This window comes from Elephas maximus, chromosome 9 (assembly GCF_024166365.1).
Source record: "Elephas maximus indicus isolate mEleMax1 chromosome 9, mEleMax1 primary haplotype, whole genome shotgun sequence".
Lineage (NCBI taxonomy): Eukaryota > Metazoa > Chordata > Mammalia > Proboscidea > Elephantidae > Elephas > Elephas maximus.
Window position 1 is genome coordinate 48,151,787 of NC_064827.1, and position 22,306 is coordinate 48,174,092.

At 46.6% G+C, this 22,306-nt stretch overlaps 1 protein-coding gene across 1 annotated transcript in view; it reads right to left on the reverse strand.

Annotated features, from left to right (window-relative positions):
* Nucleotides 1–13,984: 13,984 nt before the first annotated feature.
* GABBR2 (gamma-aminobutyric acid type B receptor subunit 2) overlaps nucleotides 13,985–22,306 on the reverse strand; it is a 439,230-nt gene continuing 430,908 nt past the window's right edge. The window contains exons 17-19 of the mRNA XM_049896560.1: nucleotides 21,885–22,014; nucleotides 19,979–20,096; nucleotides 13,985–15,848 (exon numbers count right to left, since the gene is read on the reverse strand). Coding sequence (XP_049752517.1) covers nucleotides 15,683–15,848; nucleotides 19,979–20,096; nucleotides 21,885–22,014 — 414 coding nt within the window. The 3' untranslated portion in view covers nucleotides 13,985–15,682. The remainder of the gene's footprint in view (nucleotides 15,849–19,978; nucleotides 20,097–21,884; nucleotides 22,015–22,306) is intronic.

The following is a 22,306-nucleotide window of genomic DNA, read 5'->3' on the forward strand; positions in this document are numbered from 1 at the left end:
GCTTAGAGACAATTATGTTGATTTTTTTTTAATGATTTCTAGTTGATTATTTATTTTGACACTTTGTTCCTGTTTTATTTTCCTGAATTCTTCCATTGCTTTGTCTGTGTTTTTCTTGATTTTGTCTGTATTTTCTATGATTTTGTCTATTTTTTCCTTCAGGTCGTGGAGAGCCCTGATATTAGAGTTTTGAATTCCCCATCAGGAGGTTCCAGTGCCTTTTCTTCTACCAGAAGGTCATCTGGTATTTTATTTTGGTTGCTTTCTGGAGCCATTCTGTCCTGTTTTATTTTTTTTTTAGTACGCTTTGATATTGTCTGCTGTCTTTGGGATATTCAGGAATTATTTTCTTGGTTTATTGATTGTAGATTTGTTTGTTTTGTCCTGCTTTTTTTTTTTTTTTTGATTATGTCTGAGCAGGTGGATTGGGCGTGGTTTGTTGCTTGCTCATCTGTGGGGACGATACTTCTCACCATCTTGTCCAGGTGGGCAGGGCTGGTTGCACAGCTGTGGTACAGTAGGGCATGTCAGGGGAGGGAGGGGCAGGAATGGATCATTTGTGGCATGAACTGGGACCAACGAGGTGGGGCCAGAGGTCTGCGCTAGTGCTGGCTGGGTGTGCAGTGCTCAGCACATGGGGCAGACAGGCAGGAGGGAAAGGAAGGGATGTGAGGTGTAGAGCTTACTGGGTGAGAGAAAGAAGAGAGAGAAATAGAAGCAAAAAGAGGGGGGCAAAAAAGAAAAAATGAAGGAAAAAGGTAAATAAAATGACGGCATGGTAGGATTTGGTGGGTGGGGGTGGGGCAGACCTGGCAAGGCCATGTGCCAGTGTCTTTCTAGCTGAGTGATGTGGCTCAGCTTGTTGAGAAGGGTTGTGGGTGGTGCACAGGGCTAAGTGGCAGGAGGCAGGAAAGGAAGGAAGGGGAAGAGAGAGAAGAAACAAGCAAACAAAAGAAAAATATGGTGCTGAGGGAGCCCTCCAGTGGAGGTGGCACATACCTGGTGAGACCATGTGCTGGTGGCTTTCTAGCTGAGTGGTGTGGTAAGGCCCTTCAAGAAGGAATGGGCATGGCACATGGGGCTAGGTGGACGGGAGAAAGGAAAGGAAGGAAGGAATAGAGAGAAAAACAAAAAACAAAAAGTATGGTGCTGAAGGAGCCAGCTGGTGGGGATGGCATTGGCCTGGGGAGGCCATGTGCCAGTGAATCTCTAGCCAAGCAGTACAACACTGCCCATCGAGAAGTGGTGGGGGTAGCTCACGAGGCTAGGTGGGTGGGAGAAAGGAAAGGAAAGAAAGGAAAGAGAGAAGAGACCAAAAAAGAAAGTCACCAAGGGAGCGAGCCTGCTGGTAGGGGCAGCGCAGATCTGGGGAGGCATGTGCCGATGGCTCTCTAGCCAAGTGGTGTGGTACAGCCCATCAAGAAGGGAAGGGGATGGCACACAGGGCAAGCTGGGCTGGGGAAAGGAATGGAAGGAAGGGAGAGAGAGAAAAGAAAAAAAAAAAAAGCCCAAAAATGGTGCTAAAGGAGCTGGCTGGTGGGGGCGAGGTGGATCTGAGTGGCAGTGAGCTGGATCTCTCCAACCCAGCGACCATGGCCCATTGGAAATCAGGGAAGGGTGGGGGGAGAAGCGTGTATCCCTGGTTACCAGGTGCTCTGTCTCCTATTAGGAGCCCTGTGAAGTCACTTTCTCGTACTCTCTGTCTTCGTTCCTTGGTGTCTGTAGTCCAAAATGGCGAATCCATGCTGTGATAGTTGGTAGGGGGCCTCCAGCCTGTAGCTCTCCTCCTTCTCTGTTCTCTATCAGTTTCTTATTCCATTCAGTGCTTGATTGAGTTCTTCATCTCTATATTTGATGCTTAGGGTTGCAGGATTGACATTTGTATCTGTTTTACTTAGTTTTTCAGGTCTTTGCTGCAGAGGGACAGCATGGTGCTTCTGCCTATGGTGCCATGTTGGCTCCGCCTCTAGAGGCAATTATGTTAATGAGGTGGGACTCAATTACAGGATTAGATTGTATCTTGAGTCAATCTCTTTTGAGATACAAAAGAGAGAAGCAAGCAGAAAGGAGGGGGACCTCATACCACCAAGAAAGAAGGACTGGGAAGAAGGACTGGAAAGAAGAAAGGACCCAGGTTCCTTGCAATGAGTAGCTCCTAGATCAGGGGAAGATGGATGACAAGGACTTTCCCCTAGAACCAACACAGAGAGAAAGCCTTCCCCGGGTGCTGGTGTCCTGAATTCAGGCTTCTAGCCTCCTAGACTGTGAGAGACTAAATTTCTGTTTGTTAAAGCCTTCCACTTGTGGTATTTCTGTTATAATAGCAGCATTAGATAACTAAGACATAAGGCAATTGAAAACATCATGGTTTGGAGAGTCCTTAAAGTGAAGTCTTTGCTTTTTGACGCCACAGACACAGAGGTTAGGATTTACAATACTTATTTTTGGGGACACAATTCAATCCATAACAGAGCCTTTCTCCAGGCTGTGCACAGTGTGCCATTCAGTGATTCCCTGTGCTGTTCACATGTGCAGAAAATTCTCAGGGCAGCTCATAATGACAGAAGGCACAGGGAGAGAAGGAGAATTGAGATGAACACAGCTCAATATGACTGTTTCAAATTAAGGTTGAGAGCTATAGAATACAGCAAACGTCACTCACTCAAAAATGCCTATGGAGAGAAGGCAGGTAATGACACATGAGTTCAGTACGCTGAGTGTAAGGAAAAAAACCCACAGTGCAAGCAGAAAGGTAAATGTCAATGGACACTTGGCCTCACTGTTTGGTATTTAAAAAAGAATGGTGGAGGCTGGGGTAAACTGAAGAGTATGTGACCTATTGAAAGGAGCCACCTCTACTAAGTTCTAATGAGTTGTTGGCATATGAGAACATGGGCCTAGAGTTACCAGATATTGCTTTTCGAGAGAAGCTAGAAATGCAGATTTTATCTGCATGATTATAATAACAGTAACAGTAAAAAAACATTTTTTAAGCAAATGCTGTGCCAGCAAAAGAAAACACATTCGTTTGTCCCATATGACATGCATAGCATCAGTTTGCGACCTCTGAAACATGGTTCTTTGGGGGTAATGCATTCCAACCTCAGACCCATTGCAAGGTTTCTTTCTCCAGCCTCCCTACTTGAGCCCTTCCAGTGATAGTGTAGAGGGCAGTGGTGGTTCAATGGCAGATTCTTGCCTTCCATGCGGAAGCCCCGGGTTTGATTCACCACTGTCTGTTGGCAGAAGATTACAGGTTGCTATGATGCTGAATGGAAACCCTATGGGGTTGTTCTACTCGATGGCATTGGGTTTGAGTTTTTTTGGTTGGTATGATGCTGAACAGGTTTCAGAGGAGCTTGCAGACTAAGGCAGACTAGGAAGAAATATGGTTTAAAAATCATTGAGTTGTACATTTTAAAAGGGTGAATTGTATGGTGTGTGAATTTTATCTCAATAAATAAGTTAAAAAAAAAAAAGCCTGTAGACATTTAAATACCCTCCTTGAGCAGGCCAGATTTGAGGCTTCTGTGGCTTTGGGGTGGGGATGGGAGATAATGTGGTTTGTTCCCACAACTCTCTTTCCTTCTCTGAGATATCATGGAGAGTACACAGGAGACGGATGAAGATATTCCCTGGGTGAGGTGCAGTGTTCTTACTGTTGGCTGTCACTTCTTTTCTGCCTAACTGGCTGTCCATTCCCTCTGTGAGGCAGAGTCTATGTGCTGGCTCTCCAATGGGGCTGTATTTTTTTTTTTTTTTTAAACTATCTTTAGAAGACCCCATAGGTCCTTCTGGCATGGTCTCCTGGCAAGCAAGCTGTGACTGGCTCAGTCTTCTTCTTCTTCCTTAGCCTGCCCCAGAGGTGGTCAACCTCTCAGCCTCTGTCAAGATGACTAAACCCCCCACAGCCTTCCTCAGTGGTCACTCAGCCCTCGGGAAACCCACATCTCCGTGCCACTCCACACCATGGAAATGCTACTACCTCCCTCCTTCCCTGGGGGTTTTCCTTCTCTCCTCATCCCTGCCTCTTTCTCCTGCCCCTTTCTCCATACCCCAGCAGCATCAGGCCTGGGCATTGAGCAGTCTGCTGATGCAGTGATTCTTAAGTTTTTTGCCAGTCCCTGACTTGGGAAGGGGAGGGTGCTGAGGAATAATTCAGATCCCCCTAACTTTATAGGGAGAGGGGAACTTACCCAATGCCCACCCCACACCCCAGAGGATGGAGGGGATGGTGCTGCTTCATGAATTTTACATTCTTTCACCTCCTTCCTCTTTATCTCTCTTTTATATCAGGATGTGGTACAGAATGAGTGAGTGATGAGGGAAGGTGGGTGTTGTAGCATCTGTGCTTCTGAAATTATGAGAAATCATGACTCCCAGCAGGTCCTGCATGGAGATGTGGCCCTCATATCTACTGGTTCTTTGGCTCAAAATGGCTCTAAAACCAAAAGGGAAAAACAAAAACAAAACCCATTACCGTGGAGTTGATTCTGACTCAAATGGAGGAACACTGAAAACACTCCACTCAGCCTTCACACTACTATTAGAATTTACTGGTAGGTGGACTTCTTAATTTCTTCAACTGCTTTATCTGTGTACTCCTTGGCTTGTTCTGTGTTTTGCCTAATCTCCTTCCTGATCTCTTGAAGAGTTCTGTATATTAACCTTTGGTGTTCTATATCTGGTAATTCCAAGAATACATCTTCATCTGGAAGATTCCTTGATTCTTTGTTTTCAGAGCTTGTTGAACGATCATAGTCTGTTTCTTTATGTGATTTGATATTGAATTTTTCTCTGAGCCATCTATAAGTTATTGTATTAATTTATTTTATGTTTGCTTACTGTATCCTAGCTCGTTTTGTTTTGTTTTGATATTCCCAAATAGGCTGCTTCAATGAGCTAGCTTGATCATTTGTGCCTTTGAAGCTCTAACACCCTGTTACCAGATGGCTAGAGCTGTTATTAGGTATATGAGCCTAGGAGTCCATTCACTTTTCTTGTATGGATTCAGCTCAGGTGTCCACGTAGTTGGTCATCAAGTGTGTGGTACAGGCTCTGTCCTACAGTCTTAGAGGGGCAGGGGTGATTGGTGTAGGTACAGGTATCTGGTTGCAGCAGGGAGTCACGCTCTGAAAAGGTGGGGGTTGACAGCCATCTCCTGAGTGTCTGTGAGGAAAGCACGTCCCCGTTCCCTAGAGGGCATGGGTGGGTGGTTTGTGCAGCCGGACCATAGACACCCAGTGCTTTTGGTTATTAGGACTGGGAGGAACCTCATATCCTTGGACTCCTGTCGTGGGTGGCTAGGTGACATGGGTGGGGCTACCAGTCCTCAGGCCCCTGATGTGGGTAGGTGAGGACCCTGTTTAATAGGTAAAGCAGTGTCAAATATCAAAAACCCACCTCTCCACCACACAGCTGAAACAGCTGAAGTCAGATCTCAAGCATATACACCGGTTGCAGCCTGCCAACAACAGCCTAATCTCCTGAAATGGGACCACACAGGTCCATGCAGGGGTGAAAGGTATTCAAAGTCCATGGACCATTTGTGCCTGGACAGGAGCTGCTTCTGTCTTGAGCTCTCCAGCTTGGTGGAGCTGGCAGATTATCTTTTCCCTCAATTGTTAACTTATTCCTTCTCCAAGGTGGGGAGAATGGCTCAGGGGTGCAGCCAGACCTATCTCAGGCCCAGGGAAACTGACAGCCACTGAGGCTGGTTTGGGAGCTGGGGGCGTGGTAAAATAATCGCAAGTACTTAGCTTTTGCTGAGAGCGCTGTTCTTTTCTGGTTCCGGAGGTGTGAGTGGACTGTGCAGCTCGCTGTCTCTCCCTGAGGAAACCACGTCCTAAATGCTAACACCAGCCCTGCTGCAGTCGCTCCAGGGGATTGTGCCTGAGGGGCGCTGGTTTCCGCCAAGTCAGGCCCAGCAGCTCCTCACCGCTTCTGAACCATCTCTCCCTTCCCCTGCCGTTCAGTCTGATTTCCTAACGTTGCCTTTGATGTTCAGAGCTCCTAGCTTGTCATATATATAACCGTTTCACTTGTTTTCTTGGGTCTTTATTGTAAGAGGGATCACTGGAAGTGTCTGATTACTTCGCCATCTTGGTCCTGCCTCCCAGGTGGACTTCTTCATACACAGTGGGAGGAAGGTGGCCTGTAGTCGCTTCCCCTCACTCCACTCTTATCCACATTTCAGAAACTTGTTAAGGTTTTAGGAATGTGCATGGGGGCACTTCCTCCAGTTTCCAGTAATGTTTACATAGAATTACCTTCATGGAAGGTGATATGGGTTTTTCCCTGATTGGTTGGGCCATTGAAGCAAGAAATTAGGAGAGGTAAGAAGTTAAAGGCACGGGCTTCTGACACTATCTTGATTCTGGAACTCTCCTTCCTTCCTTTACTCCCTCTCTCCTTCTTTCTTTCAGTACCTTAAGGGGACTAACAACAACAACAACTTAGATTCCTAGGGCTGCCATAACAAAAATACCACAAAGTGGATGGCTTTAAAGGCTTGTTGCTGTTGTTAGGTACTGTTGAGTTGGTTCCGACTCACAGCAACATATGTGCAACAGAATGAAACATGCCTGGTCCTGTGCCATCCTCACAATCATTGCTATGTTTTAGCCCATTGTTGCAGCCACTGTGTCAATACATCTCTTTAGAAGTCTGAATTTAGGGTGTTGGCAGAGCTACATCCTCTCTCTGTCAGCTCTAGGGGAAGCTCCTTCCTTGTCTCTTACAGCTTTTGTGGCCTCGGGCTTTTCTTGGTGTTCCTTGATTTGTAGGACACTCACATGTTGTATTCTCCCTGTGCAAGTCCTTATCTATAAAACACCACGTAGAACAGATTAGGATCAGGAGCCACCCTACTCCCGTATGACTTCATTAATTTAACTGATAACATCTGCAATGAAAAACCCTAGTTCTCCAAAGTCACATTCACCAGTGCAGGGGTTAGGACTTCAACATACCTTTTGGGGGGACACAATTCAATCCATAACATGTTTCTTTTCAGTCCATTGTCTCATCAATTTATCTCTAATCTCTTGTTTAATAGAAACCAGGTTTTACTGATCTTTCTTAAGGCTGTAGAGTACATGAGATTTGACATTTACCTCTATTTGCCATAGGAAGTCTTTTCCCAAAGTTTGTTCAGCCTCTGCCTGTTGCATGCTATTTGTCTTTATGCTGCAGAAACTTCATAGACTCCATATTGGTTTTTTTTCCTGCCCAGTCATTTAAAAAATTTATTGAGGTATAATATATCTATAGAAAAGCACACACATCATAAACGGACAGTGCCATGAATTTTCATGAAGTGAACACAGCCATGTAATCATGCTCAGATCAAGATCCAGAACATTGCCAGCACCCAGAAGCTTTTCCTCATATTGTCTTCCCCACTACCCTGATGTCGAACACCAGTAGATTAGTTTTTCTTGTTTTTAAACTTTATATCAATGGAATCTTACAGTATGCCCTCATTTATGTCTGCCTTCTTTCACTCAACATTATGTTTTTGAGATTCATCCATATTGTCACATGTAGTTTTTTTCCATTCTCATCATTATATAGTATTCCACTCTGAATATACCGTATTTTTCTGTTCTACTGTTAAAAGCGTTGGAATATTTTCCAGTTTTTGCCTTCCCAGTCATTTCTAAGCAGTGAACATCCAGGGCTGACATTTCTCCTTAGATGGGGTGAGCATTTTCTATCCTGCCTCCCCTACCCTGGAATGCTGGCAGAGTTCTTCTACTAGATCTTGGAGGTCCTAAGTACTCGGGATTCAGCTTCGGGGGAAGGGGTAGGGATCTGGGCAATGGATAACTTGAGCAGAGAGTTCTGTCTCTACATAGCTTCTTCTCTGTTGCTGGCAAGGTTCCAGCTTCCAGAGGTGAGTGGACAGACCTCCTTCCTGATGTGGAGATGGCCCTGCCTCTTCAGCCAGTTTTGACCAACTACCCCCAACCCTCCATCAAGGAGCTGGCTGCCTTCAGAGCTGTGGCCACCACTGCCATGGAAGTTATCTGTTCTTGCTCTCACTACTGCCCCCATGCCTAGCATGGACCAGTCTCTGCTCTTCTAGCCTATCCTGTCCTCAAAACTAGGTATCCCCAAGGCCCAGGATCTCCCAGGACCTGGTGGTGAATAGGCTTGAGGAGCCCAGGGAGGTCTGCAGTATGGCTGACAGGCCTTGCTCTGGGCTGCTGGCTCTCCTAGGTTTCCATGCAGCATAGGTGTCCCTGTGTCCACATTCCCTGGGTCAAAGGCTCTCAAACTGGGACCTTGAATCTCAGAGGGTGCCACAGATGAATTCCTGGGAGTCTGCAAACGTATAAAATTTTAAAAAGTTTGTGTTTTCATTTCATGATAATCTAAAAAAAAATTAAATAAGCATTTTCTGGGTCATCAGAGTCCAGCTAGTTCTGATGAGACAGTTTAAAGAAGTGGTAGAAAAGGGGTGCTCTGGTGTCAGGGTGTTCACATTCCAGCCCCCCCCAGCTGTGTGCCGGGGACAATGCTCACCCCTCTGTGCCCGAGTGCCTTTAGCTGCCAAAGGGTGGTAATAATGGCTCCTGCTCTGGGGTTCCCGTGAGATCTGAATGAGATTATGCCTGCAAAGCACTTAGCCTAGCGCTTAATGTGCATCGGCACTCAATCTCGATTCAATATGTGTGAATTACCTGGGTGACCCCTTGACTGTCAACGGCTCATGAGAAAAAAACCAAAGAGGGACATAACAGGGAAACGATGTGTTAGAGCCAAGCGGAGGCCACACGATACCACGGTGTGCTGAATAAATGAAGTTCTCCCAGTAGTTTAAACAAAGAAAAGCAGTGTGATAATTGAGTCATCACAATAGACAGGCTGAACTCAAAGGGACGTGGCTGGGAGTGGACAGTGCTAGGTTCCTGTTGTGAGCTACAATTTGTTTTCAGCAAAATTTCATCTATCTCATTAAGTCAGTGTTGTTGTATGGTATTATGGATTGAGTTGTGTCCCCCCAAAATAAGCTGTAAATCCTAACCCCTATACTTGTGGTTATAATCCCATTTGGGAATGGATTGTCTTTGTTCTGTTAATGTGGCAGGATTAGTGTAGGGTGTATCTTGAGTCAAACTCTTCTGAGATATGAAAGAGATTAAACACAAGCTAGCAAGTAGAGGTGGGGGAAGAGAGATGCCAAGCCACATGAAGATCACCCAGGAGCAGAAGCTCAATGAGATAAGGACCTTCCTCCAGAGCCGACAGAGACAGAAAGCCTTCCCCGGAAGCCAGCACCCTGAATTTGGACTTCTAGCCTCCTAAAGTGTGATAAAATAAATTTGTTTGTTAAAGCCACCTGTTTGTGGTTTTTCTGTGATAGCGGCACTACATAATTAAGACATATATATATATTTAATTGGTATTGTCATTTTGCTTGTATTTAATTTATAAATTTGTTTGGCTTTTATATGAGAGCTATGAACATGAATTTATATTTAGTTTGGATGTATTTGGTTACCTTTCTTTATGAACGTAATTTAAGTCAACATTGTGTTTGAAACGGTGTTCATATGCTTTCCAAATCCGAGAAGCACGGTCCTGGATCTTTTCCATTGGAATTCGGATAGAGGGAAATCAAGTGTACCCTCTCTTCTCATAGAAACTCAGCTCACCATTGGTGCTAGAACTCTCTGGTTACAGACTTGGTGGCCTAGAGCAGTCCAGAATAGCCACAAGCTCAGAGAACAAGGCTGGCAAGTTAACAGCCCTTAAACATCACGAGAGCCTCCAGACTGGCAGTTTCTCCAATTTCACCCTACTTCTAAAGCTCTGAGTGTGGAGTTCATTCTGTAATCTAGTTGACCACGGTGTTATTAGCTTTGCTTTCTAGTATTTCTACCTTTGCATTCAGAATCTTTGGGATTGGTGGCTTTATGGGATAAAATGTTTCCTGTTACGACTATGCCTGCTGAGATCTAGAATGTGATTAATTCAAGCTTCCCACTCCTCCCCTACTTGGCTCTGGAAAAGTCCAGTGCCTTTCCAACATCTCTGGGAATTTCTGGGGGGCTCATTTTTTTTTTTCATATGCTCATGGGAATCTCTGGGTGGAGCAAACAGTTAATGCACTCAGCTGCTGAACAAAAGGTTGGAGGTTTAAGCCCACCCAGAGGTGCTCTGGAAGAAAGGCCTGCGATCTACTTCCGAAAAGTCAGCCATTGAAAACCCTAGGAGCGTAGTTCTACTCTGACACACGTGGGTCGCAGTGGGTTGGCATCGACCTGATAGCACCTGGTGGTAGTATGTGCTCATGGTCATTTCTTGCTCTGAATTCCTGCTGTGCAGAGAGTGTGTTTTCCCTTCTGCATCTTGTGGCCGCATGTTCTTTTATTCCTGGCCTCCACCCAAACATAGATCTGCCCCTTTCCTTCATTTCTGCCAAAATCTACATGGCCTAAAAAACCATCTACATGAGACCAAAATGACAACAATTACTCTAAAGCAAAGATGAGAAGATAAGGGGCCAGGGAAACCTGAGTGCTGGAACTGGAACAACCGGCATGCAATCAAAGAGAATGTTGACACATTGCAAAAAACGTAACCAATGTTGCTGAACAAATTGTGTAAAAATTGTCAGATGGGAACCTAATTTGCTGTGTAAACTTTCACTAATAAGGGGGTGAGGTGAAGGGAAGGAGAGGGTCCACTTCACAGCCACATAAAAGAGACAATCAAATGTTGGATATTTCTGTTCTTAAAGTCCTTCAGCCACACTGCTGTGTTACTCAGCCACAGCCTCCCTCCTCTCCTTTCTCCTTCCTTGTACGATCAGATTTCTAATCCTTTCTAACAGAAATGTCCCATTGTCTCTTTTTTAGCCTCATCTTCAGAATCTCAGCATTTCCCTCACATGGTATGTAAAAGTATTTTCCCCAGCAGTTTCCTTCCTAAAATGCATTCTGTTGCCAGGAGATTAATCGATTGTTGGCTGCCCTACTGTGCTAATTGAAGCTGTTCACTTTGCATTCTTCTTGTCTGTGAGTAGAACAAATATTAGCATAGTGCTGACAAAACACCTTCCCTACGTGAGTCCCCATGGCCCTCAGAGCAGCCCTGGATGAGGCATCACGTCCATTTTACAGATGTGGGACCTGAAGCTCAGAGAGGTTGAGTGACTTGTCTAAAAAAAAAAAGCCACCGTCAAATACGTGGGGGAGTAGCAATCTGCACTCAGGACTGACGATATTGAGCTATGACCCACGGCATCGCACATAGAGACTGTGCTGTCTGATCTTGCAGGGATCTGAGGCCATGTGGGTTCTGGTAGTGGGCCGTGAGTGATTAACACATGACAACCGGTTGGCTTCAGGCGCAGCCATAGCAGCCCAGCAGATACCTGCATTCCACAGCAGCCGGACGTCCAGCTCTTTCCTTATGTCTTCCTCTGTCTCCCCCCTTTTGCTTGGCTATCTCCTACTCCTCTTCAGCTCTAGGTATAGGAATGGCTACATAATTTGTGGAGCCTGGTGCAAAATAAAAATGTGGGACCCCTTGTTCAAAAGTTATTAAGAATTTCAAGACAGTGGAGCATTAAGCCAAGCATAGGGCCCCATTTAAATGACTGCACAGGTTGTATGCCCATGACTCTGGCCCCTTATAAAGGCTACCTCCTCCAGGAAGCACCTCCTGATTCCCCATTCTGAGCAAGGTGCACAAGTGCATATTATATTCTATTGATTTCTTCCTTGAGTACCGGTCTCCCTTTTAGGCTGTGCTGTATACAAGGTGGCGTGGAGCAGTGGCCATGGAGTAGGCTCTCTCTGGGCTGGGGTTCAGAAGGTCACTCCTCAGTGACTCCACCACTGAGGAGCCCGTGCCCTAGAAAACTCCGCCTAGGAACAGCCTTCCACTGAAATCTCTGAATCCCATTCCCTTACTTCTGGGGCCCCACACCAATGACATGGCCTCAGGCTTCCCCAATCTGGACACCCACCCCTGTTCTGTCTTCCAGACCCAGTGACCAATCTGGACACACCTCAGCCAAAATGTTCAATCCTGCAAAGCCTTGTGGAGGCCTGTTCTGAGCCACATGGAGGGCCTAATGCCCTGTGGAACATCAAGAGAGCAGACGTGACTCCCATTGTCAGGGAGCTTACAGTCTGGGGCAGTGAAGTGGGGACAGGGTAGGCATGCACCCAATGCCATGAGAGAGGGACGGTGCCCACAGCACAGAAAGCAGAGAGGGTTTTTTGGCAGGGGAGTTAGGAAGATGTCTTGGATGGGCACCATGAAGTATGGGAAGGACTGAGATGGAGCTGCAGGGTCTAGCATGATGGAGGAAGTACAAATGGTTGTGCAGGGTGGTGCCACAGGTCCAAGGGGGAGGCAGGTGTTGAGGCTGGAAAGGGAGCACCGGGGCAAATCTGGACAGGCCGTGATTGCTTCAAGAGGAGGTAGGGCTGGGAAAGCAATAAGGCTTCTATATTAGTCAGGAACCTTTTGGTTGCAAGTGATGGGAAACCAACTTGAACTTTTGTTGTTAGCTGCTTCTGAGTGAGACCCCACTCAAGAGGGCCCCCCACACAATGGAATGAAATGCTGTGTGGTCCTGTGATATCTCCATGATAGGTTGCAATTGGACCATTGTGATCCACAGGGTTTTCATTGGCTGGTTTTTGGCAGTAGATCACCAGGTCCTTCTTCCCAATTTGAACTAGCTTAGGTAAAAAGAGCAATTTATTGAAAGACTAGAGGAGTGTCCAGAGAATCCTGGGAGGCCTGAGAAACCCAGGCTGGAAACGCCGAGGGTGATGCTGTCCGTTCAGAGCAGGGAATCAGGGGCTCTGACAGTACCAGGACCCACCTCCTGACCTGATTTTTCTGTCTTGGCTTCAGTTTTCTCTTTCTGGCAGACTAGACTTCTCTCCATCCAGGGGAAGGGATTTATTGGTCCAGCTGGGCTCAGGTTCCCACCCTTGCACAACCACCTGTGGCCAGAGGCCGAGGTCACAGGGCAACAGGGCTGTTCTGTTGTTGTCAGCAGAAGTCAGGGGAGGGAAGTTTCTGGAAGAAGGAGTGCTCAACAGGCAACCCAGAGATGTCCCAAGTTTCTGAGCAGAGTAATATGGTCTGTCCTGACCTGCACTGTGGGAAGAGTAGGCATTAAAGATGACAGCTTTTCCCTTTATTCATAAAAACAAATTTGCAACAATTTATTAAAAATTGATATCATGCAGTAGGGGTAGAGAACCTCCTCATTTACATTTGATTCTGGCAGTTCCAGTCTAATTTAAAGCATTTGTGCACTAACGTCATTGGAAAATGCCTTCAGGCCAGAGCCTCTTCAGAAATGTACGGTGTGTGTTTGCTGCATATAAAAGAACAAAACCATTAAATAGCTAGAATCACTTCTGTGGGTAGTGTTATTTGTGGGGAAATGAAAAAAACAAAAACAAAAAACAAAAAAACGGGTGGACCTACAGTATCATTAAGACAGAGGATGTACTTGGTGGGTTAACCTAGAAGACTGTGCACGTTCAGGAGTCACAAAGGGTTACACACGCACACACTCACCTCCGACAGTCCAATATTTTTGATTTTTTTTTTTCCTGCTATGCTGGAATAATATTTCTACAGGTTTTTTTTTTCTGTGTGTATACATTATGTACAATTAATTGTCTCTTTCTCTTTGAAAAATTAATGTGGTCCTTGAAATTAAATCTGGTTTTAGTGAAATCAAGAAAGCAAGTAAATACTGGTAATACACAGTGACCAACAACACCGATTTTTAGTGCCTAAAAACAGAGAAGGACTTCAACTTGATCTGTGATGTGTTAACATTTTTTCCCCCTAAAAGCTACAGTACCTCCATAACCTCTCTTTGGGCGGGGGGGGTGGGGGGTGGGGTGGGGGTGGGGGTGGGGGAGGGGAAAGCTATCCTACGTGAAATAGGGTGCTGTGAAATGTTGGCGATGGTAAGATTCCGGTGGGCCCTTTTGTCAAAGCCTGGTGACAACAGTATATTCCTGACTGCAGTGGTTCTGGGAGATTATTGCCTGCCTGTTGAAGCTGCCGTTAGGTTTCTTTAGGGGGTGAGCCAACTGCTCAGTTGTGCAGATATCCTGGACGTTGTCATTCAGGCCTTTCTTGAGCAAAGAATGAACCTGTCTAGGAATGTCAGGAAAGCCGGTAGGAGCCACGCTCCAGGGAGGGGGTGGTCTGGGTAGAGGGCTGTGCTGGGACTGTCTCTCTCTGGCCACACCCTGCCTGTGGTGAGGGCTGAAGGTCATGGTCATAGAATACCTCATGGGTCAGGGCCGCATCACTGTTTGGTGAAAAGCTTTCCTGGATGAGATCAAGTTTTGATCCTCAGAGTGACCCTGTGAGGTAGGCAGGATGGGTGTTATTTCAACCCCATTTCGCTAAAGGGGAAACTGAGGCTCAGAGACACATGAGTGACTTGCCCAAGGTCACACAGGGAGTCAGCAGTGGAGCGAGGGCTTGAACCTAGGTCTGTCTGACTCCCAGGCCAGTGCTCTTTGGGGTTCAGTTAAAAGGGAAGCGCTGTCTGAATGAGAATCAGTGTGCTGACTGGTGACTCCCAGGATCCCAAGGTGAGAGCTCACTGGCCTGAATGGATGGAAAGCCACCTTCTGGAAGCCACAGGAAGCCCCCAGCCAGCAGCTCTCTCCCCTATGACTATAGGGGTGTCTTTTTGCAGGATACCCCCTATTTACTTTGGTCAGAAACAAAGTCAGTGGAAAAAAAAATGCCAGCCAGCCCTTGGGCCCTGATGAGAGAGGTTAAAGTGCACAATCTTTCTTTATGGAGCTTGTTGGGAACAGACATTCCATGACTAGCCCAGGTGGTCCCCCTCGTTACTGGGAACACCTGCTATGAACACAGGACATGGCCAACATGGCGGGTGCATGATGGACTGTTGGTGAACGCTGCAGAGCATGTCCGCAGAGTGACGTGCCCTAAATCCCCATGGTCCCGGTATTGGGTGTTATTGTGTTAATGGGTGGCATTTATCAGACAGTAACAAACATCTTGTTCAGATGGAGGTCCCACCAGGAGGCCTGTGGGCCACCCTGCTCCAGTAGCCCAGCCCTCAGCCGCCCGCCCGCCTCGGGCTGTGCCTGTCTGCGGGTCCAGCAGACTCCCTGTTCCAGGAAGGCTGGGGTTGGCTGGGCTGGCCGCTGGGAGCCTGCTGCTCGGCCTGCCTCCTCTCCCAGATGGGGAAGGGATGGCCTGGGGGTCCACAGCCCTGTATGTATGTGTGTGCAGAGCGCAGAGGTGGTTTCTCCAGAAGCCCCTCACTTCTTCCAGGGCTGCATGGGCCCCTCTACTCTGTGACTTCTAGCTGGAGTCCTAATGCCTCCCTCATTGTCTAGAATATTTTGTTTTTGCGAGTTGCAAATATCCCCGCTCCTCCTTGTTTGCAGACATTAAGGAAGAAGTCATTTCCACTCCTCTTCTTTGTGAAAGAATAAAAACTTCACATATAAGGCTCGAGGTCAGGTGCCAAGTCCCCCCTGTCCTGTCCAGCTGAGTGGCCTCCGAGCAGTCCCGCCAGGCCACCCATGCGCCCAGCTTCTCCACAGCCAGAGCTGACAGGGTTCCTGCAGGGGATGCCTCTGCCCGGTGTGGTTCTGTCACGGGGGAGGCCCTGGCCTCAGGCTCCCCACCCTTACAGGCCCGAGACCATGACTCGGAAGGAGGGTGGCACATGTCTGTGGCGGGGGCTGCCAGTGGGGCTGACACAGGGGCTGACACAGCTGGCGTCCACGCCTCCGATGGACGGGAGGTAGGCGTGGTGGAGGATGGGGAGCTGGAGAGACAGCCGGCGTTGGATGCTGTGATGGAGAGAGAGAGAGAGAGAAGTGTTAGCCCAGGCTATCTGGCTGCTTACCAGAAAATTCTGTGCACTCGCTCTGGTCAAAGACCTGATGGGGAGTACGCACTTTTCCTGAATCCCAGACCTGCCCATACAATCATCTAAACATTTGGCCATCCTGCAGGCATCTAATGAGGACCTACATGTGCCGGCCAGGAGCCTAGGAATCACCAGAGAGACAACAAACAAGAAAGACGCAGTCTTCTTGAACTTCAGCTCCAGGATGTGGAGGTGACTGTTATAATTGTCATGACAGTATAACTAAGAACAAGGTCTTTGCTACAAACAAATGCATTTCTCACTCTTCTCCTTCAAGCCTCTAAATCAACTTGGCTTTCAGTTCCGCTCTGAAAGGCGTCTTAGCTACTTGGTCCTTCCTCATTGACCCCTCTGCTACCACCTGGCTTCCAGACCTGATTCCTTCTTGACTGATCAATTCCAACAGCCTCCTTCCTGGTCTTTTGGCTTCTTTTCAACACTGGGACGCCCCTTCTGTGGCTTCTTATCACCTATCTTTAGGAAAAGGGAAACTTCCTGACATGACATTCAGGGGTCTCTAAGGTCTGTCTTTGCCAAACTTTCAAGTGAATCTTCTATTTCCACCGTCCACTGCCTCCCCGCCTCACTACCCCTCCCCCACCAGAGCCCTACCCTATGGTGGCTTGTTGTGGTAGGTGGTTGCCGTCGAATCAATTCTGACTCTTGGCAAGCCATGTGTGCAGAGTAGCACTGCGCCATAGTGTTTTCAGGACTGTGACCTTTTGGAAACATATTGCCTGTCTTCCAAGGTGCCTCTGAGTAGGTTTGAACTGCCAACCTTTCAGCTAGTAGTTGAGGGCTTAACTGTTTACTCCATTCAGGGGCTCCCTATTATGGCTAGTTTCCCCTGAAGCAGTGCCCATGGGCACTTTTACACACCTTTGCACATGCTGTTTCCCTGCCTGGAATACTTGCTCTCTATTTCCTGATGTAATGAACTGCTTTTCCTTTAAGATTCAGTTTAAATGTCATCTTCTTTGTGCTGACTCCTTCAGAGACTGAGCCCTTTCTCCTCTAAGTCTCCAGGACCCTGGGTAAATATCCAGAGACGAAGCAAGAAAAAACTGGAGGTGGGGCTGAGCCGGGGGGTGGGCTACATGTGGACTGGTAAAGGAGCAGCAAGCTTGTACACGATGTTCGTGGCAGCACTGCTCTCAGTGGCCAAAAGGTGGGAACAACTTTAATGTCCATCATTGCTTAGGGGGCACTGAGTTTCTCTTATGGGAGGTAGAGAATTTTGGAAAAGGATAGTGGTGATGGTTGCACAATGGGATGAATGTGATCAAGGTCACCGAATTGCACACGTAACAAATGCTGAATGGGCACGTTTTGTTATAAATATTTTTACCACACACACAACACACAAAAGGAGTAGCAAGTTAAAAGGAGCCATTCTGACTCCCTTCTCCCTGCCACACTCATTCTGCTCAAGCCTTCTCATCATAGTGGTAACAACTGTCCTATCAACAAAAAAAAAAAAATTTTTTTTTTTTTGTCCTATCAGTAAGTCACCCTAATTGTTGAAAGGATTGCTTCTGGGGAGCTCAGACAGCTGCTGCCCTGCTTGGCTCCTCTGCTTGGCTGCCCTTCTGTGTGGTTCTCCTTCGGCGCCTCCGGGTTACTGCAGCTGAGGGAAGGGACCGTATTCTCCTTGCCGTCGAGTGGATTCCGACTCCTAGCAACCCTATATGACAGAGTAGAACTGCCCCATAGGGTTTCCAAGGCTGTAATCTTTATGGAAACAGACTGCCACATCTTTCTCCCACACATTGGCTGGTGGGTTCAAACTGTCAACCTTTCAGTTAGCAACCAACTCTTTAGCCACTGTGCTACCAGGGCTCCTTTACTGTATCCTTACTCCTCCTGATAGTCCCAGTGTCTGACCACTCAGGTGGGAAAACCAGATCCCCACGGAAGCCCAACAGGTAAGAGAAGTATTGCTATCCTCATTATAAAGACAAGCAGAGGGCGCAGAATTTATGTAACTGTAAATGGAAATAAAACCAAAACTGGGGAAGTTGGAACTCTCGCTTCTTCTCTTAAACCACATTGCCCGTGGTGAGGGCAAATCAATGCATAGGGCTGCCCCGGCCCAAGAGGTGTGCCCCTGGGGTTCAAGGGCATTGATGGGATTCTGAGATAGAAGGGGACAGATGAGGTGCTGCCCCCAGTCCTGAGGACCTGCTGACCAGAAGGGCTTCTTCCAAGTGACACCTCACAGGTGTTCACGAGACTCTTGTGTTGGAGATCTCATTTTAAAATAAAAGTTGAACCTGAGTAAGATCAGCTATGATCTATTCCTTTGGGCCAGATCATGTTGGCAGGGCGCCCAGGGAAAAGGGGAGTGGAAAAATAAACTCTGACCTGGGAAAAGGGCGCCCCTAGGGTAAGGTGAGTATCCGCCTGCGGTTGTCAGAGCTACAGTATTCTGCTGTCTGTTAGGATCCTGCTTACCTTTTCATTCATTCAACAAACACCCACTCAGTGCTGGAACCTGTGTTCAGTCCAGGGACCACAAAGGACTCAGGCCTTAACCTCCAGATGCTTATAGTCTAGCGGAGGAACTGATGAGGAAGCTGCTGACGAAAGCCATGCAACCATCAGCTACTGTTCTGGACTGTAAGTCGGCGGGGCCTGGGAGCTAACTGGGTGGATAGGCGATCACCTCTAACACTAAATGGCCACACGTGATGCTGCAGCTGGTGATTCTGCTGCCTCTGTTGGTTCCTCACAGCTCGTTGTCACTTCCCCGACACCCTGTCTCCGAGCTTATGTTTCCAACCTCTGTTTCCAAACTGCTATAAAGAACTAAGCAGTGCCGGTGGGAACAAAGCTGACTGAGATGCTCAGGCCTTTGCTTAGATGCCACCCTCTCATTGAGTCTTCTCTGACCACCATTTTTACCTAAACCCTTTCCTGCTTTGTCTCCAAAGCAATTATCATTTAACATACTATACATTTTGTTTTTCTATTAAGTGATTGTCTTGCCAGATGGAATGTAACTTCCATGAAGGGAGGGATTTTTGTCTGTTTTCTTCACTGCTGTGTCTTTCTGACACACAGTAGGTACCTGAGTTATCTAGCGCTGCTATAACCAAAATACCACAAGTGGGTGGCTTTAACAAACAGAAATTTATTTCCTCACAGTTTAGGAGACTAGAAGTCTGAATTCAGGGTGCTGGCTCTGGGGGAAAGCTTTCTGTCTCTCTTGGGTCTGAAGGAAGGTCCTTGTCTCTGAACTTCTGCTCCTGGGTGACCTTCATGTGGCTTGGCATCTCTTCCCTGTCTCTGCTTGCTCACTTGCTTGTTTGATCTCTTTTATATCTCAAAAGAGAGTGACTCAAGACATACCTTACACTAATCCTGCCTCATTAACATAAAGACAACCCATTCTCAAATGGGACTATAACTACAGGCGTAGACATCAGAATTTACAATATATATTTTTGGGGAACATAATTCAATCCCTAACAGTTGGTTTCAGTAAACTGTTGTTAAATAAACATCCAAAATGTTTAAATACCAAAACAAACCCAAACCTGTTGTCATGGAGCCGATTCTGACTCACAGTGACCCTATAGGACAGAGTAGAACTAACCCATAGGGTTTCCAAGGCTATAGTCTTTACCCAGGCAGATTGCCAGGTCTTTTAGCCCACGGAGCTGCTGGTGGGTTTGAACCAACCTTTTGGTTAAGAAACAGTGCTTAACCACTACACCATCAGGTCTCCTGAAATGCATTTAGAAGGTTAAACTTTGCTTATAATAAAGGCTGTGTGCTACAGTGGAGGAAACATGGGATCTGATGTCGGACAGACCCAAATTTAAATTCTATCTCCTGCATTTAGCGACTAGAGATCTTTGACAACTCACCTTCCTTTTTGAATATTAATTTTCATATTGGTAAAATGAACAGCGAAATCCGATCTATATCATGGGACTTCTGTGAAGTTCAAGTAAAATAATGCACGTGGAAACGTGGTGCAAATTGTAAACTGCAGGACAGCAGTAACATACTCTTGGGCAATGACTGTTAGGAGAAGGTACTTACTGTTCTGGGGAGTTGATATCCTCTATAGGATCTTTGCATGTTCGAGAGGGCTCTGTTGTGTTCCATTGGAGCTGGGGGTTTTGATCGAGGTGATTTTTTAAAATGGCCTTTCCACCATCTGAATACAAAGCAACAATATTAGAACACATTCTGTTCACTTAACTTTTTAAAATCAACAGTGCTGCCCAATGAGAGAGAACAGGAGCAAACCTGTCGTCCCTGTCCATTCTACCTGCTGTGGTCTCTACAGGGCTCTCTGGGACTCTGCCTAGGGATGGAAGCGGTGCATCTGGGAATGCATCCGCCATGTTCTGCGCCCTCTCTTCTGAGGACAAAATGGGGGAAACTAAGTCTCCCAATAGGCAACATAACTTAGGAATGAGATGTTCTAGCGTTAAGGCTTTTTCACTGGTGTATAGAAATGTATGACAAAATCCAAAAAATACAGAAGTACATAAAACGAAATGTAGATGGATCCCTTCCCACTCAGACTGTGCCCTTTCACAATGATGGATACTATGAATGATCTGGTGTTAGTTCTTCAAACTTAAAAAAAAATGCATTTACGTCTGCCTTGAGTGCTGTACTCTTTTAAAGAACTACCTGTATTGGATAAAACTGACAATAGCAACTGGAAAGGTTAGATAGGAAGCTTGGGGGACAGCGAATTTATATAAATGGGGGAGGAACAATTTGGAAAAGGAGGGTGAAGATGGTTGCACAACTTGAAGAATGTAATCAGTGTCACTGAATTGTACATGTAGAAATTGTTGAATGGGTGTATGTTTTGCTGTGTATATTTTAAAGAATAAAAAATGCATTTACATGTAAACCCCCCCAAAAAACACACCCATTGCCGTTGAGTTGATCCTGACTCATAGCAGCCCTATATCACAGGGTAGAACTGCCCTCTAGGGTTTCCAGCGGCTGTAAATCTTTATGGAAGCAGACTGCCACATCTTTCTCCCGTGGAGTGACTGGTGGGTTCCAATCGTGAACCTTTCGGTGAGAAGTTGAGTGCTTAACCACTGTGCCAAGGCTCCCCATTTACACGTACACACGTATATGTGTATGTATTTGTGTGTATCATAATGCTGGTCTTCAGCTTGTTTTTTTCACTGGGAGAGCCTTCCATGTCAGCACAAAAATGTGCACCTCACGTCAATAGCATATAACGTGCCATGTTTAGCTGTATCATAATGAAACCACCCCAAACGATGAACATTTAAGTTAATCTCAGTTTCTTTCACCTACAAATGATGCTGTGCTGACCAGCCGTGTGCACACATCTCTGCCCATGTTCCTGGGAGTGGAGGTGCCAGATCAAGAGTTATAATTTAACTTTTGGAGAGTGTCGGCCTGACTTCCAGAAACGCAGGAGAGTGACCTCATTTCTATGTGCTCTTAGCAACACTGGTGATCTTTTAAAGTTATGTCAAAATCTAGGCAAAAAATGGTCTGCGTTTCTTTGGTTTTCATTTCTGATGTGGCTGGTGAGACTCAAGGCCATGTCATATATTACTGACCATTTTTTTCTGTACACTGATGAGGCATGCTTGAACTGTGAAATGTTAAGGGAAGTAAAGGTGAACTATTCGCAAAAGGCAACATGAAATGTAACACCAGTCGGCACATTAGGAATGCTGGACACGCTGTGTACATGAGAAACCGGAAGCCCAGGGGCCGAGAAACCAAAGCCCTGAGTCTTGGCAGGGTGGAGCTCCAAATGGACATTGACCCATGGGTCAGAAGACATGGTTTCTACACATTCCAGCTCTGTTTGTGTGACTTCTCACCAGTCCCTTCCCCTCTCTGAGCCTCAGCTTCTTCATCTGTAAAATGGAAGACGGACGGCTGGTGTCTGAAACCTAGCTCCCCACATTCCAGGGACCCCACTGCCTCTCACCTGTGCTCTCGGTGAAGTTCCCGAGATTGAGGATGTCATTGAGCTCTTGGTAGTGGTTCTGTTTAATGTATGTGGTCTTTTCTGGAGTGTCCTGCAGCTGCATGGTGACCTCTTCCAAGTCTTTATCAAGCTGGAAGACAAAGGCTCCGACTGAGTCAGAGTCCCTGGCCCAGCCCCCAGCTCCAGAAGTTAGGCCTCCTGAGCAGAGAAGTGGCTGACAGGGCTGAGATCTTTGCCTGGAGGCTTCTCTCCTCACAACTGATACATGAGAGAAAAATAAACACCTATTTTCTTTGGGCCACTGTATTTTGGGGCCTCTGTGTTACAGCCACTTAGCCAGTATCCTGAACAACAGATGCCTCTGATCCTTTCTAGTCTTACTCATGGAATCAGAATCCTTTATTAAACACACAGCCTGCAGA